General features: G+C 44.1%; 1 protein-coding gene across 2 annotated transcripts in view; it reads left to right on the forward strand.

Moving 5' to 3' along the window:
* LOC126237307 (E1A-binding protein p400-like) overlaps nucleotides 1-16,005 on the forward strand; it is a 173,774-nt gene that overhangs the window by 87,848 nt on the left and 69,921 nt on the right. The window contains exons 2-3 of one of the 2 annotated variants that reach the window (XM_049947267.1): nucleotides 11,148-11,501; nucleotides 14,672-14,908. In XM_049947267.1, the coding sequence (XP_049803224.1) occupies nucleotides 11,148-11,501; nucleotides 14,672-14,908 (591 nt within the window). Of the gene's footprint in view, nucleotides 1-11,144; nucleotides 11,502-14,671; nucleotides 14,909-16,005 lie in introns of both variants that reach the window. The other variant, XM_049947266.1, reaches the window with a different exon arrangement.

A 16,005-nucleotide genomic window follows, 5' to 3' on the forward strand; every position in this document is an offset into this window, starting at 1 on the left:
TGCCCACAAGCATTCCTCGTACAGTCGTAAGGGGAGTGCCGCTATCTTTTCAGGACGGAATCAAATTAAAGGTGGTCGAATGACAATAGTGATAGGTCGACGTACCTAGCTTACGTCTCGGTTCCAGGCTACAAAAATCCTGTGTAGGACAAATTGCTGAAGTATGTTAACATTTTCCTCCCAGACAATGGTTAAAATAAGAAATTTTTGCACGCAATAGATGCTGACCTTCAAAGCCTCTGAGTTCGGACCCCATCAACAAATCTCTGAGATCGCTTTAAACATTGCACCGTACGTCAAGAACTGTATCCATGCAATCTAGTCGACCTGCTGTATTCGTTGTGTCATGTGAAGTTTGCCACTGACAAGAACTGAATCCAGAGCCTCGACCAGACCTTGACACAGTGAATCACAACTGTTGCCAAACCTCTGTTGGAGTGAATATAACTCATTTCTTATGTAGCTGGCATACTTAACTAATGGAAAAAATACTACTGTAGAATTTTAGAACACATGATCTTCCTGGAGACCGAAAATTTCTTCTGTAGGAATCAGCACGAATTCCGAGAACAAGGGTAGTACGAAACCAAGCTCGCTGTGTCTACACACGAGACCAAGAGGGCAGTAAATGCCTACCCCAAGGCTGATGTCTGTCCCTTAAATTATGGACGGTGTTCGATGTATTTCGACGCTGTCACCTAAATAACATAATGTGTGTGGAATATTACACCAGGTTTGTGATTAGACGAAGAATTTCTAGCAAATAGAACATTCTTAACGGAGTCTTCACAAACAAACGTAACTTCGAGCGTGTTACAGAACCGTTACTGTTCACATTGCTTACAGGATGTACGTACACACATCAGTGTGTTGATTGTTTTTCTGTGCATCGAAAAAACTTCCGACAATCACGTCAGAAACTTTACTACCTGATTTTTCCACGTGGTCATAATTGTAGCACTAGGTGGGCTACACCTGTGAGTATGGATTAACCGTTTTGCATCCACGTGTTCACAGCTAAACACCTGACTTGCTGCCCAGAGAAAAATAAGCATTACTGGCTTATTCTTGCCACGTGTACATGAAGATACTACCAAACTTGAAAATAAGCTATTTACTATTAGTCCGAAAATGACGTAAACACTGATGTAATGTTATTCAGTACACCACCCTTCCTTCAAATGGTTCAAATGGCTCTGAGCACTATGAGACTTAACATCTGTGATCATCAGTCCCCTAGAACTTAGAACTACTTAAACCTTACTAACCTAAGGACATCACACACATCCATGGCCGAGGCAGGATTCGAACCTGCGATCGTAGCGGTCACGCGGTGCCAGACTGAAGCGCCTAGAACCGCACGGCCACACCGGCCGGTAGTACACCACCCTTATCTCCAATAAAAATATCTGCCCGTCTCGTTACATCCTGTACAATTGACCTAGTGGATAATGTCGGAAGCTCCTTGAGAATGTTCACGGATGATAATATTAGTGCACAGGAGAGTCGCAACGTTGTATAACTGTAGTGAAATGTAGGAAGATATGCATATGATTGACGCTTCGTGTAGGGATAGGCAGTCATCCCACAACATAAACAAATGTAACGTATTGCTCATAAACAGACGGAACCAGCCGTCACTGTATGATTGCATGATTGTCGAACAGCCAATGAAGTTCTCACACGCATCAAATATCTTAGAGTATGCGTCCAGAGCGATTTAATGTGGAACAACCACATAGAAATAATTACAGGTAAGGCAGATGCCTGGCAGATTCTTTCGAAAAATCCTTAGGAAATGTGGCCCACTTACAAAGGAGATAGCTTACAAAACTCACGTTCGGTCAGCAGTTGATATTCATTGGTTAGAGTCCGTTACCGGGTAGAGGAAAAACAAAGGGGATGAAAAGAAGTGCAGCGCTCTCCGTCACAGGTTAGTTCAGTAAGGGTGAAAGCGGCACGGTGATGCTCACCCAATTCCAGTTGCAAACGCTACGAGGAAGGCATTGTGCTATCACAGAGTGGTTAGCTGTTAAAATTTCGAGAGTTTACGGTGCCAGAAAGTATACCAGGATATTGCTTTCTCTCGTGAGAAGACCATGAACTAGAGACATTACAGCAGATGTCAGTTTTACTGACATTTCTTCCCGCGCACGACTCGGGATTGGAGTAGGAAAATGGGTGAAAAAGGGGTGGGGGGTGAGGGTCGTACGCTTTGCCATATATGATTAGGTAGTTTGCAGAGTAGTATAGGTGTCGATGTACACCATCTCATCTAAAGTATCTGGACACCTGTTAGTGGATATTAATAATGGGCGAGTCCACCCTTCTCCTTTATGAAGGCTTCATACTGCAGATACTTTCAGTGCGCTATCTAAATGCCTGTAGAGGAATGGTAACCCTGTCTTCTTCGAGAGCAGAAACCAGACAATGTAGTGATGTTGGACGCTGGTGTCTAGATCAGAATCGATATTCTGACCCAACCTAATGTGGTACCATTAGGTTCAGGTCGGGACGCCCGGCAGGACAGTCCATTTCAGGAATGCTACTGTGCACAACCTTTCCGTCACAGATGTTATGTTATGACAGTTTGCCTTGTCATGCTAATACGGTCATCGTCTCAGCGAGTTGTTCCTCTATCGCATGCAGTGCACAATCTTGTACAATGTGTACACATACTTACGCATTTAACGTTTTCTTAAGTGCAACCTTAACCATGGAAAACATCCCCATACCATGACACCATCTCCTCGATACTTTAGCTCCTGGCACCACATATGATAGCATGTAACGTTATCCAGACATTTGCCAAACTCAGAACGCTACCAATGAATTGCCAAGCGTACATCACTCCAAATAACTCGTTTCCAGTTATCCACTGTCCAGTATCGTCGCTCTTTACAGTCATCTCAGTTGACTACAGAAATGTGTGGTTTATGAAGGGTTGCTCAGGCAATGTATACCATTCTTTCCAACACCTTACACAGAGTCATTGTGCTAGCTGGATTGCTGGAACTGAAGACTGATTTCTCTCGCTGATTTCATGAGATTTTTTTTTACAACGACCCTCCACAACACTCGACGGTCCCTGTCTGTCAGTACATAAGGTCTGGCTGGTATTGATTTAGCTGTGGTTGTTTCTTCTTATTTCCACATCAGAATCACAACTCCAACATTCGACTTGAGTAGCTGTAGAAGGGTTGAAAAGTCACAGATGGATTTGTTGACTTCTCATGTCTGAAGATATTGAGCTGTCATGACTGACCCATTCTGCTTCTCCCTACTGACAATACTATTCTCACTGCCTAATATTTATGGTGGCGGGCCTGCCTCTCATGACATTAGCCATCAATTCTGCATTAAACATGGGTGTCCAGAAACCTCTGATTAGATACTATATAGGAATCGACCCACGTTGGTGGTCACATAACATTACAAGCAAACAAGCACCTAGTGAGGTAGCGCAGTAGTCAACACAATAGACTCGCGTTTGGGACGACGGTTCAAACCTGCATCCGGCCATCCTGATTTAGGTTTCGCATAATTTCCCCAAAATACTACGCCGGCCAGTGTGGCCGAGCGGTTCTAGGCGCTTCAGTCTGGAACCGCGCGACCGCTACGGTCGCAGGTTCGAATCCTGCCTCGGGGATGGATATGTGTGATGTCCTTAGGTTAGTTAGGTTTAAGTACACTACTGGCCATAAAAATTGCTACACCAAGAAAAATTGCAGATGATAAACGGGTATTCATTGGACAAATATATTATACTAGAACTGACATGTGATTACATTTTCACGCAATTTGGGTGCATAGATCTTGAGAAATCAGTACCCAGAACAACAACCTCTGGCCGTAATAACGGCCTTGATACGCCTGGGCATTGAGTCAAACAGAGCTTGGATGGCGTGTACAGGTACAGCTGCCCATGCAGCTTCAACACGATACCACAGTTCATCAAGAGTAGTGACTGGCGTATTGTAACGAGCCAGTTGCTCGGCCACCATTGGCCAGACGATTTCAATTGGTGAGAGATCTGGAGAATGTGCTGGCCAGAGCAGAAGTCGAACATTTTCTGTATCCAGAAAGGCCCGTACAGGACCTGCAACATGCGGGCTTGCATTATCCTGTTGAAATGTAGGGTTTCGCAGGTATCGAATGAAGGGTAGAGCCACGGGTTGTAACACATCTGAAATGTAACGTCCGCTATTCAAAGTGCCGTGAATGCGAACAAGAGGTGACTGAGACGTGTAACCAATGGCACCCCATACCATTACGCCGGGTGATACGCCAGTGTGGCGATGACGAATACACGCTTCCAATTTGCGTTCACCGCGATGTCGCCAAACACGGATGCGACCATCATGATGCTATAAACAGAACCTGGATTCCTCCGAAAAAATGACGTTTTGCCTTTCGTGCACCCAGGTTCGTCTTTGAGTACACCATCGCAGGCGCTCCTCTCTGTGATGCAGCGTCGAGGGTAACTGCAGCCATCGTCTCCGAACTGATAGTCGATGCTGCTGCAAACGTCGTCGAACTGTTCATGCAGATGGTTGTTGTCTTGAAAACGTCGCCATCTGTTGACTCAGGGATCGAGACGTGGCTGCACGATCCTTTACAGCCATGCGGATAAGATGGCTGTCACCTCGACTGCTAGTGATACGAGGCCGTTGGGATCCAGCACGGCGTTCCGTATTACCCTCCTGAACCCACCGATTCCATATTCTGCTAACAGTCATTGGATCTCGACCAACGCGAGCAGCAATGTCACGATACGATAAACTACTATCGCGATAGGCTACAATGCGACCTTTATCAAAGTCGGAAACGTGATGGTACGCATTTCTCCTCCTTACACCAGGCATCACAACAACGTTTCACCAGGGAACGCCGGTCAACTGCTGTTTGTGTATGAGAAATCGGTTGGAAACTTTCTTGGTGTCAGCACGTTGTAGGTGTCGCCACCGGTGCCAACCTTGTGTGAATGCTCTGAAAAGCTAATCAGTAGTGTAATTCTAAGTTGTGGGGGACTGATGACCTCCGATGTTAAGTCCCACAATGCTCAGAGCCATTTGAACCATTTGAACTCAAACTGCTTCAGGCAAATGGTGGGATGATTCCTTTGAAAGGGCACCGCTGATATCCTTCCGCATACTTCCATAATCCCAATTTGTGCTCTGTCTCTTATGACCTTATTTTCGACGGTACGTTAAACACTAATCTCGTCCTCCCTATTCATTACAAGCACTGCCTTCGGACCCTTCCACCTGTCAGAACTCTCGCTGTCCGTGGACGCCTCAGGGCTCTCACCCCGGTACCGGTGGGCGCTGTGGGAAAGAGTCAGCCGGTTCCTTTGGGAGAGTAAATGGGACGGAAATCCCACACGCCCCGCAGGACGCTGAGCCGCCACTTTCCGGCGGTCAGCGCCGCGCCTGACCTTCGGTACGCCTCCGGCCGCTCCTTCGTGGCCGCCATCTGTGGTGATGGCGAGCGGGGCCGTGCATTCATCACCACCGCGCCGTGACGCCACGCTGAAGCGGCCTAGGCGAAAGTGGTCCGCGGCGCGAGCCGGCGCAGCCAGCCCGCTATCGTTACTGGCTGGCTCACGCAACGGGCGCGACTCCGACGCGCTGCTTCCTCGTAACATCGCGACTCACCGCAGGCAACGCCCTTCTCCTAACGACGCATTGAATCGGAGGCCGCAGTGGGCATTACCACGCTGCCCAGCATGCGTCACGTAACTGGACTACGTAGCCAGTCAGTTTCCGTGCAGCCATATTACTGCCACATCACACACGAATGACCAACTGGAAAAATTTCTAAGATGTATAAACGCAGATTGAAGCGACAAATGAAAATTTGTAACATGGCTGGGATTCGAGCAGATGCGCTGACCATCAACGCCGACCTGGCACAGTGATTTTTCACAACTACATGGAGTAACAAAGTACGCCTCCCTGCTCAACCCAAATACCCATTCACGCCTCAACCAACATGGTATTCTCCCTAAACTCGAACAGTATTATAGAGTTTCTCCAACTGTGTTTCGTTCGATGCTGAGGTGCTCTTCCAGTACAAATGGAGAGCGTCTGCAAGGATGTTAGAGTTTAGGGAGAATACCATGCAGGCTGAGGCGTGAATGGGAATTTGGGTTGAGGAGGGAGGCGTACTAGGGCAGTCCATGCAGTTGTGAAAAATCACTGTGCCAGGGTGGCGTACTGGTTAATGCAACTGCCTAGTGCGTAGGAGACTTGGGTTCGAATCCTGACCTTGGTACAAATTTTCACTCATTGCTTCAGTTTCATATCTGTAGGATGTTGGAGACTGGAAAGGTTTATTTGAAAATTTCTGAGCTGGTAGAGTTAAAATACAGGGAGTGAAAGCTTATTCACAACTTCTACATAAACCACACTGCACATTCAAGATTCGTAGGATATGAAAGGGCAGCAGTAGTTGAGAATGGACTGAGGCAGGGTTGTAGCCCATCCCCGATTTTGTTCAATCTGTACATTTACCAAGCAACAAACGAAACTAAGGGGATATACTGGAAAGGGAATTAAAGTTCGGGGAGAAGAAATAAAAACTTGTGGTTTTCCACTGTCACTGTAACTGGAAAAAGCAGTTGAACAGAACCAATAGCGTCTTGGAAAGAGTTTGATGAAGATTAACCAGTGTAAAATAAGGTTAATGGAATGTAGTTGAATGAAATCAAGCAATGCAGAGGAAACTAGGTTAAGAAATGAGACGCTAAAAGTAGTAGATGCGTTTAGCTATTTAGGCAGCAAAATTACTGATAAGAGAATATAGATGACATAAAACACACACTAGCAATGGTAAGAAAAGCATCTCCTGAAAGGAAAATTTTTTTTCATCGACTTGCATGAAGATATTTGTCTCAGTTGTAGACTTGTATGGCAGTGAAACGTCGACTGTAAACATTTCAAACGAGAAGAGAATAGAAGCCTTTAATACGTGGTGTTACAAAAGAATGCTGAAGATTAGACAGGTACATCGAACGATCAATGAGGAGGTACTGAACCGAGTAGGAGAAAAAAAAAGTATATGGCACAACCTCACTAAAGGAAGTGTTTGGTTAACACAACATACCCAACAACATGGTCTGTTTGGTAATGGAGGGGAGTGTAGTAGTCAAAACTTGTAGGGGGAGGCAAATGATAGAATGGTTCCAATGGATGTAGGCTGGAATGGTAATACAGAGATGAAGAGACTTGGCGTAGGATGGACTAGAGTGGAAAGCTGCATCTAACTAGTCTTCGAAGTGAAGATCACAGCAATGACCAAATGGGATCACTTAACAACAACATGCTATTCTTTCCTCACTGTTGACTATTTTTCTAGTACGACTTAGCCTTCTCCAGCTTCATCGAACCTGGGTACGCATCCACATGAAAAAATAAGCTTAAGATAAATACGACGAAACAAACAGTAAATGTATGTCGCGTTTGAGGATACATGATCCTCGAAACAATTAATAGTAGAAGCTCACGCTACAAACCTATTTTCTTAATCAATGCGTCACTTTCCTCGATCTCGAACATGTAGTCGATACGTATGGACAGCTGCCGGAAATAGGCTGCATTCCCATTGGTTTACATGTGACAAGTATTTACACTGTTTTTGTGGTAGCAACATAGATAACTTCTCTTTCACTTAATTCATACACTGCTGGACATTAAAACGGCCATACTGCGAAGAAAAGATAAAACAAACATCAGATTCCCATGGAGTGTACTACACACTTGGATGTGCAAATGGTAACCATTACTGTGCAAATTACAATCTATGTAACGTCACCTACATCCGATATATAAGGAAAAATTACACAGTGGGTTTCTCTTTCAGAAACCGCATTTGTTTATGAGAAGATCGTGTTGCGCATTAGGCAAGAAGGAAAAATATATAACTACATACAGGGTGTAACGGGTATAAGTGCAGATATTTTTACTAGTGACTGAGTACAGTGTCATGAAAAACGTTAGATAGGTATTTACTTCATTTACAGTTAACAGTTATAGCTATTAGAAGTAGTACGTTTTTAGGTCGGTTAGTACTTCCAAGTACATGCGGCAAGAGCAAGCTATTAATGCTGTTTTTCAAATGGTTCAAATGGCTCTGAGCACTATGGGACTCAACATCTTAGGTCATAAGTCCCCTAGAACTTAGAACTACTTAAACCTAACTAACCTAAGAACATCACACACACCCATGCCCGAGGCAGGATTCGAACCTGCGACCGTAGCAGCCCCGCGGTTCCGGACTGCAGCGCCCAGAACCGCACGGCCACCGCGGCCGGCAATGCTCTTTTTCCTCGGACAGCAGGTCAGGTGCGGAAGTGCGTCCGCGTGGGGGCAAAATGGTGAACGTAAACTGACAGCCGTAGCTCACTTAGTGGTGCAGATACAAGACCGCACAAAACATCAGAACGTAAACCATGTGATGTTTTTCTGGGAAGAGTGTTCGACGCAGAGAAAAAACAACCAACGCAGCGATGTGTGTACATACGAGTATTAAGGTACCACATATAAAATATATGCGCGTAGACCCGTTACGCACTATATATAGGTATCCTACAACGACAGGGTCTTACTCTACTGAGTTCGCGGTTAATCGTTCCGTCATTTTTTTGCTAGTGATTGTTTGTATCCCATGACCGGTTTGTGAATATGGAATCGATGGGTTCAGGGGGAACAGTCACGATCTGAGTGTCTCCGTGTGGCTAGTACATGAAAAGATTCACATATTGTTCTCTTGGTCATGCAGCATCACACAGCCTTGTCAAGTAACTTTAGTCAGGAAATAGGATTGTTTGCAGCAGGTCAGCTATCTACACGGCATGTGGTACTGTACCAGTAATACCAATGATAGCACGAGAACGATTTCTCTTGACACGGCAGCACAGAGAGGCGATCCGACAATAACACTGGACACATAAGTGACATCACTTCGTCTTTTCAGAAGAGACTCCTGTGTACGGCATCCAAGGGTAGAGGTCTAAAGAAAAATGGACATTACCCTTTTGCTTTCGTTATATATCTGATGTGTAAGGCTAGTGGCTGCATCCAGTTTTCATGATCTCCGTGATATCATCTTTTTAAAAGATATCATAACACCGCATGTTGTCCATGCTGTCCTGAACTACCTAGCTTGTTCAATTGTCGCCTTCATTAGCACACTGAGCAGAATTCACACCTGTTGAAAACACTTGGTTATGGATTACGGAGAGATTGAGGCGACACCAGTAACCAGCATCTAATTTGGATGAACTCTGGCGTGAATTTGAAATAGCATCGGACGACGTACTTATATTTGTAATGTAGACTCCGTTCGACTCGATTCCCAGTCGGCTTACAGTGGCTACGGCTAGAGGTGGCAGCTCTGTGTACCACTGTATACCCCGTATACCAGAAAATCGCCTACAAATTTAATAATTTACACTCAGAGACAAAAAAATCGATGCACCAATAAGGAATTATCCGAAGGGGATGGAAATCAGTAGATGATCACAATTTCAGAAAATTTGGATGATTTATTCGAGAATGAAATGAAATGATAGTATGGCATTGATAACAGAGAGTCGTCGCCTGGCGACGCTCGACCACCAAGTTGCAAGTCTTCTCAGTTGCCACTACATTGTTGTTTGTTATGGTCTTCAGTCCTGAGACTGGTTTGATGCAGCTCTCCATGCTACTCTATTCTGTGCAAGCTTCTTCATCTCCCAGTACCTACTACAGCCTACATCCTTCTGAATCTGGTTGGTGTATTCATCTCTTGGTCTCCCTCTACGATTTTAACTCTCCAAGCTGCCCTCCAATGCTAAATTGGTGATCCCTTGATGCCTCAAAACATGTCCTACCAATCGATCCCTTCTTCTAGTCAAGTTGTGCCACAAACTCCTCTTCTCCCCAATTCTGTTCAATACCTCCTCATTAGTTATGTGATCTACCCATCTAATCTTCAGCATTCTTCTGTAGCACCACATTTCGAAAGCGTCTATTCTCTTCTTGTCCAAACTATTTATCGTCCATGTTTCACTTCCATACATGGCTACACTCCATACAAATACTTTCAGAAACGACTTCCTGACACTTAAATCTATACTCGACGTTAACAAATTTCTCTTCTTCAGAAACGATTTCCTTGCCATTTCCGGTCTACATTTTATATCCTCTCTACTTGGACCATCATCAGTTATTTTGCTCCCAAAATAGCAAAACTCATTTACTATTTTAAGTCTCTCATTTCCTAATCTAATTCCCTCAGCATCACCCGACTTAATTCGACTACATTCCATTATCCTCGTTTTGCTTTTGTTGATGTTCATCTTATATCCTCCTTTCAAGACACTGTCCATTCCGTTCAACTGCTCTTCCAAGTCCTTTGCTGTCTCTGACAGAATTACAATGTCATCGGCGAACCTCAAAGTTTTTATTTCTTCTCCATGGATTTTAATACCTACTCCGAACTTTTCTTTTGTTTCCTTTACTGCTTGCTCAATATACAGATTGAATAACATCAGGGAGAGCCTACAACCCTGTCTCACTTCCTTCCCAACCGCTGCTTCGCTTTCATGTCCCTCGACTCTTATAACTGCCATCTGGTTTCTGTACAAATTGTAAATAGCCTTCCGCTCCCTGTATTTCACCCCTGCCACCTTCCGAATTTGAAAGAGAGTATTCCAGTCAACATTGTCAAAAGCTTTCTCTAAGTCTACAAATGCTAGAAACGTAGGTTTGCCTTTCCTTAATCTTTCTTCTAAGATAAGTCGTAGGGGCAGTATTGCCTCACGTGTTCCAACATTTCTACGGAATCCAAACTGATCTTCCCCGGGGTCAGCTTCTACCAGTTTTTCCATTCGTCTGTAAAGATTTCGCGTTAGTATCTTGCAGCTGTGACTTATTAAACCGATAGTTCGGTAATTTTCACATCTGTCAACACCTGCTTTCTTTTGGATTGGAATTATTATATTCTTCTTGAAGTCTGAGGGAATTTCGCCTGTCTCGTACATCTTGCTCACCAGATGGTAGAGCTTTGTTAGGCGTGGCTCTCCCAAGGCTGTCAGCATGTGCATGGAATTACCGGCGTAAGTGTACAGTAGAAGTAACGTGCCCTGGTCTGTTTGTCAGCAGAAGCTGCTGTGGACTGCGGCGCTCGTCTCGGCGCTACTGAGTGTGGCTTCGGCAGCGGACGCCCGCAGGAGCCGCTACCGGCCGCAGCCTGTGTCCGTCGAGGAAGACGACCCGCAGTACTACCAGCAGCCGGCGGCGGCTGCCGCCACGCAGGTGGAGACGGAGCAGGCGGGCGTGGTGCTGGTCTCCAGCGACCCCTACAACGGGCTGTACGGCCGCCAGACCGACCCCTCGGCCGCTGCCCAGCGCTACAGAGGCTCCGCCGGCAGCAGGGCGGCGCTGGCCGCCACGGGCGCGCCCCGCACCAAGGAGCCCAAGCAGCCGCCCGTGCAGACCATCCGCAACTACTCCAAGGTACCGAACCCACCGGTTGTCAGTTGTATCGTTTCCTTTCCACGGCTGTTTAATCTGACTGTTAAAATGGATCAAAATAACCGGTTTCTGAAATAACCGATTTCTTAACTTTTTGTTCCAGCTATTTCTTGCAGTCAACATAGATATAGAACAAAGATTGAAAAATTTTCACTCTCACTTTCCAGATATATGGAATGAAAATATTTAAGTATGCAAGTAAAAGAAACTTTTTTCCGGCCACGAGTCACTGCTTTTCTTGGAGAGTGATAAGGGTTTGAATACCTCAAAAAATCACCAGTATTCTCCTGCTGTTTCTAATTTTTTTGAAACCCTGCACAGAAATCATGTTGTAATTGGTGATCAAATAACTACAAGACAAATCTTCAATATTTTAAAGCAGAACAACTGTTGCACTTCCTTGCCGAGTCACTTAGTAAAAATACACTACTGGCCATTTTCTCAGAGAGTGATAAGGGGTTGAATACTACAAAAAAATCACCAGTATTCTCCTGCTGAGTCTAATTTTTTTATCAAACCCTCCTCAGAAATCATGTTGTAATTGGGGTTCATATAACTACAAGAGAAATCTTCAATATTTTAAAGCAGAAGAACTGTTGCACTTCCTTGCCGAGTCCCTTCGTAAAAAGACACTACTGGCCATTAAAATAGCTACACCAAGAAGAAATGCAGATGATAAAACGAGTATTCATTGGACAAGTATATTATACTAGAACTGACATGTGATTACATTTTCACGTAATTTGGGTACATAGACCCTGAGAAATCAGTACCCAGAATAACCACCTCTGGCCGTAATAACGGCCTTGATGCGCCTGGGCATTGAGTCAAACAGAGCTTGGATAGCGCTTACAGGTACAGCTGCCCATGAAGCTTCAACACGATACCACAGTTCATCAAGAGTAGTGACTGGCGTATTGTACCGAGCCAGTTGCTTGGCCACCATTGACCAGACGTTTTCAATTGGTGACATATCTGGAGAATGTGCTGGCCAGGGCAGCAGTCGAACATTTTCTGTATCCAGAAAGGCCCGTACGGGACCTGCAACATGCGGTCGTGCATTATCCTGCTGAAATGTAGGGTTTCGCAGGGATCGAAGAAGGCTGGAGCCATGGGTCGTAACACATCTGAAATGTAACGTCCACTGTTCAAAGTGCCGTCAATGCGAAAAAGAGGTGACCGAGACGTGTAACCAGTCGCACCCCATACCATCACGCCGGGTGATACGCCAGTATGGCGATGACGAACACACGCTTCCAATGTGCGTTCACCGCGACGCCGCCAAACACGAATGCGACCATCATGATGCTGTAAACAGAACCTGGATTCATTCGAAAAAATGGCGTTTTGCCATTCGTGCAGCCAGGTTCGTCGTTGAGTACACCATCACAGGCGCTCCTGTCTGTGATGCAACGTCAAGGGTAACCGCAGTCACGGTCTCCGAGCTGATAGTCCATGCTGCTGCAAACGTCGTCGAACTGTTCGTGCAGATGGTTGTTGTCTTGCAAACGTCCCCATCTGTTGAGTCAGGGATCCAGACGTGACTGCACGATCTGTTACAGCCATGCGGATAAGATGCCTGTCATCTCGACTGCTAGTGATACGAGGCCATTGGGATCCAGCACGACGTTCCGTATTACCCTCCTAAACCCACCGATGTGGACCCTTTGTATGAAGTATTCGGTACCACGCTGTTACGTATTATACGATACACATTTCACAGTATAGCAAATGTTAAAATACAAATTTTGGTGCTCTGTATTGCAACAAATAACTCTGTACACGAAATACATAAAATGTAACACACCCATTTAGTCAGCTACAGCTCATTTAAATACAGTTAATAGGAATTTTTTTATTGGTGGCGAAGTATCTCATTGTAATCCCCAATTTTACGAAATCTACAAACTAATTACTTAATCTGTGTAAATATCAGACAATAATCACGTAGAAATATTAGAGTTAAAATCATTTCAGTCACTAAATGGGATATTAATTGTCAAAATTCTATTATTTCATAAAACGTGAAAATTAGTATGGGTATATTTCTGGCTAACTGATGCACTGAAAGCTACGTTCAGCCTCAAGAAATGTTTGTATAAAAGCTGAACTCAGATTCATTGTAATAAATTCTGTAAAAACGAGTTCTAGAACTTTCCGACATAAACAAACCAATATTTCGATCATTTGGTCAAAACAAGATTATTATGTAAAATTTGAATCTCAAAATCTATTTTCGCATTAATAAAAGTACTCCAAAATTATGTCGCAACCAAATTCCTGTTATAATTAACGACATATTAATTGTTTTGTATCACGTATTGTTAGTTACAGTTCTAAAGAAGTATTTCGATACTAAATTTGAAAAGCATTTTTAGAAATTACATTTGTTGCAATCAGTTATTTATTGTCTTCAAAACTGTAACTACAATTTCTTGTAAAACAACCGATTTTAATTGTAAGTCAGTTATGTGACTTTGTTGAACAATACTTTCAAAGATATTGTGTTTTTAAGAAACTGTATAAGCATTGAGAGCTAAGAGCTCATGGGTGGTAGTACATTGGCAGTTGTTTCCAGTTAGTTCGAGTACATGATCTGTAAAGTCAGTTTCTTTGGGCTGTGCAAGGTACAAATGTTCTGAAACAACATAAACATTAACACAATGCAAACTACGGGCTGGTGTAAATTATTTAATATCGTCGGCTTTTTCACATTGAGTCTGCAGTGAAGCAATTAATATTATGCACCCCAATTAACAATGAACTGGTGGAGAGAATTCGTCGAAACCAACAAAATAAGTACGCACTCCAAGCATTTCACTGAACTTACACACACTCGTAATATACGAGTATGTTTATCGAATAGTTCTAGCTAGAACCTGGTAAAAAGAGAATATTAGACCAGGCAAACATACTTGTTAGACTGTAGAAACATTACTACATATTTTTCTCGAAAGAAATTCATTTGTACAGATCGGATTCCTACGTTCCGTTCAGTTAGTTCCGCAAGACTTCATAATGCTGATCTTCAGCACTGAATAACGTTGCATGACAGCTTCTGTTCCACCTCTCTGTTGTCACCGTCACCATTATACAGCAGTTGGAGGTAAGGTAGGCTGACGCTGCTATGTTACCTGTTGTGTTCTGTCCAGGTGAACGATGACGGATCGTTCACGTTTGGCTACGAGGCGGCCGACGGCAGCTTCAAAGAGGAGACGCGTGGCACGGACTGCGTGGTGCGCGGCAAGTACGGCTACGTGGACCCGGACGGCAACAAGCGTGAGTTCACGTACGTGTCTGGAAACCCGTGCGACCCCAACAACCCAGAGGGGCGCGACCCCCAGCAGGCTGAGGAGGAAGACGACAGCGGCGAGGAGAACATCCCCAAGGTAAGGCAGCACCAGTGCCGAACAACGTTTCACAAGTTAAGTGAAAGTAACGTGAGAGAATGCGCTCAGGCTCACTTACAAACCTCTTTTGAAACAACTCAGCTCATCTAAACTAAATTTATGAGTCCTAAATCAAACATGAAGTGCGGACAAGTCGAAACGGTCAGACTCTTCAAGAATCTCGGTGAGATTACAGAAAGAACGAGGCTAGAAAACGAAGCACAGGGAGCTCGGCTACAGAAAAAAAGAGAGCTCTTGAGAGAACACATGAAACATAAGAAAAAAGTGCATGTCCACACATAAAAAGTAGACATTACAAAACAGTGACCAAATCTGAAGCTGTGTACACGAGCATAACTTTCTCAATAGAAAAACCACTCTGGGAAACGTTTTGAACGAAGAATGAAGGATTGTGAGCGACAATCTTGGCCCATAAAAAAAGGAGGACGAATACAGACCGGAATCTTCTGAAGCAGAAACGAAATTGTCCATCCTAGTAGCAGGCCTTAGAAAAAAGTTTATTTGTATGTTCAAAGGCTACCGATAACAAGGCTTCCATACGAGATTATGGTGTATATCTGAATGTTAAAGAATATACTATCAGCTCAACAAATTAAAAAAGACCTTGAGAAAGCCCAGACATAAACAGCGGAAGTAGCAGACAGGAATCTGTTCAGTTCGAAGATAAACTGCTGGATAGTACTGCCAGCTGATGAGGATCCCATAAAACCAGGAACCAAGTGAGCTTAAGAAAGAAAACTAGCCCACGGAGGGAGAATGAGAGATGTATGGAAGATCATAAAAACGAAACTACTAGCACTGCGTGGTGCAACAGTGCCTATATGCAGATAACGGTGAAAGAAATGCGTTCTGAAGGAATATCTGTACCACAAAACCTGTGCAGTTACTAGTGAAACACTAAACTGTACAAAATATAAAGTTCAGAGCAGAAACTACGGAAAATGTTGAAGTTAAAACAGGAGTGAGACAAAGTGAAGCACTCCTTTTATAACTTTTCAACATAGCAATTCAAGAGTGGCAGAAACTAAAATCTAAACGTAAAATCGAAAAACCAATCCAACTGCGAAGTTCTAGTA

The sequence above is a fragment of the Schistocerca nitens genome, chromosome 2, assembly GCF_023898315.1.
Source record: "Schistocerca nitens isolate TAMUIC-IGC-003100 chromosome 2, iqSchNite1.1, whole genome shotgun sequence".
Classification (NCBI taxonomy): domain Eukaryota; kingdom Metazoa; phylum Arthropoda; class Insecta; order Orthoptera; family Acrididae; genus Schistocerca; species Schistocerca nitens.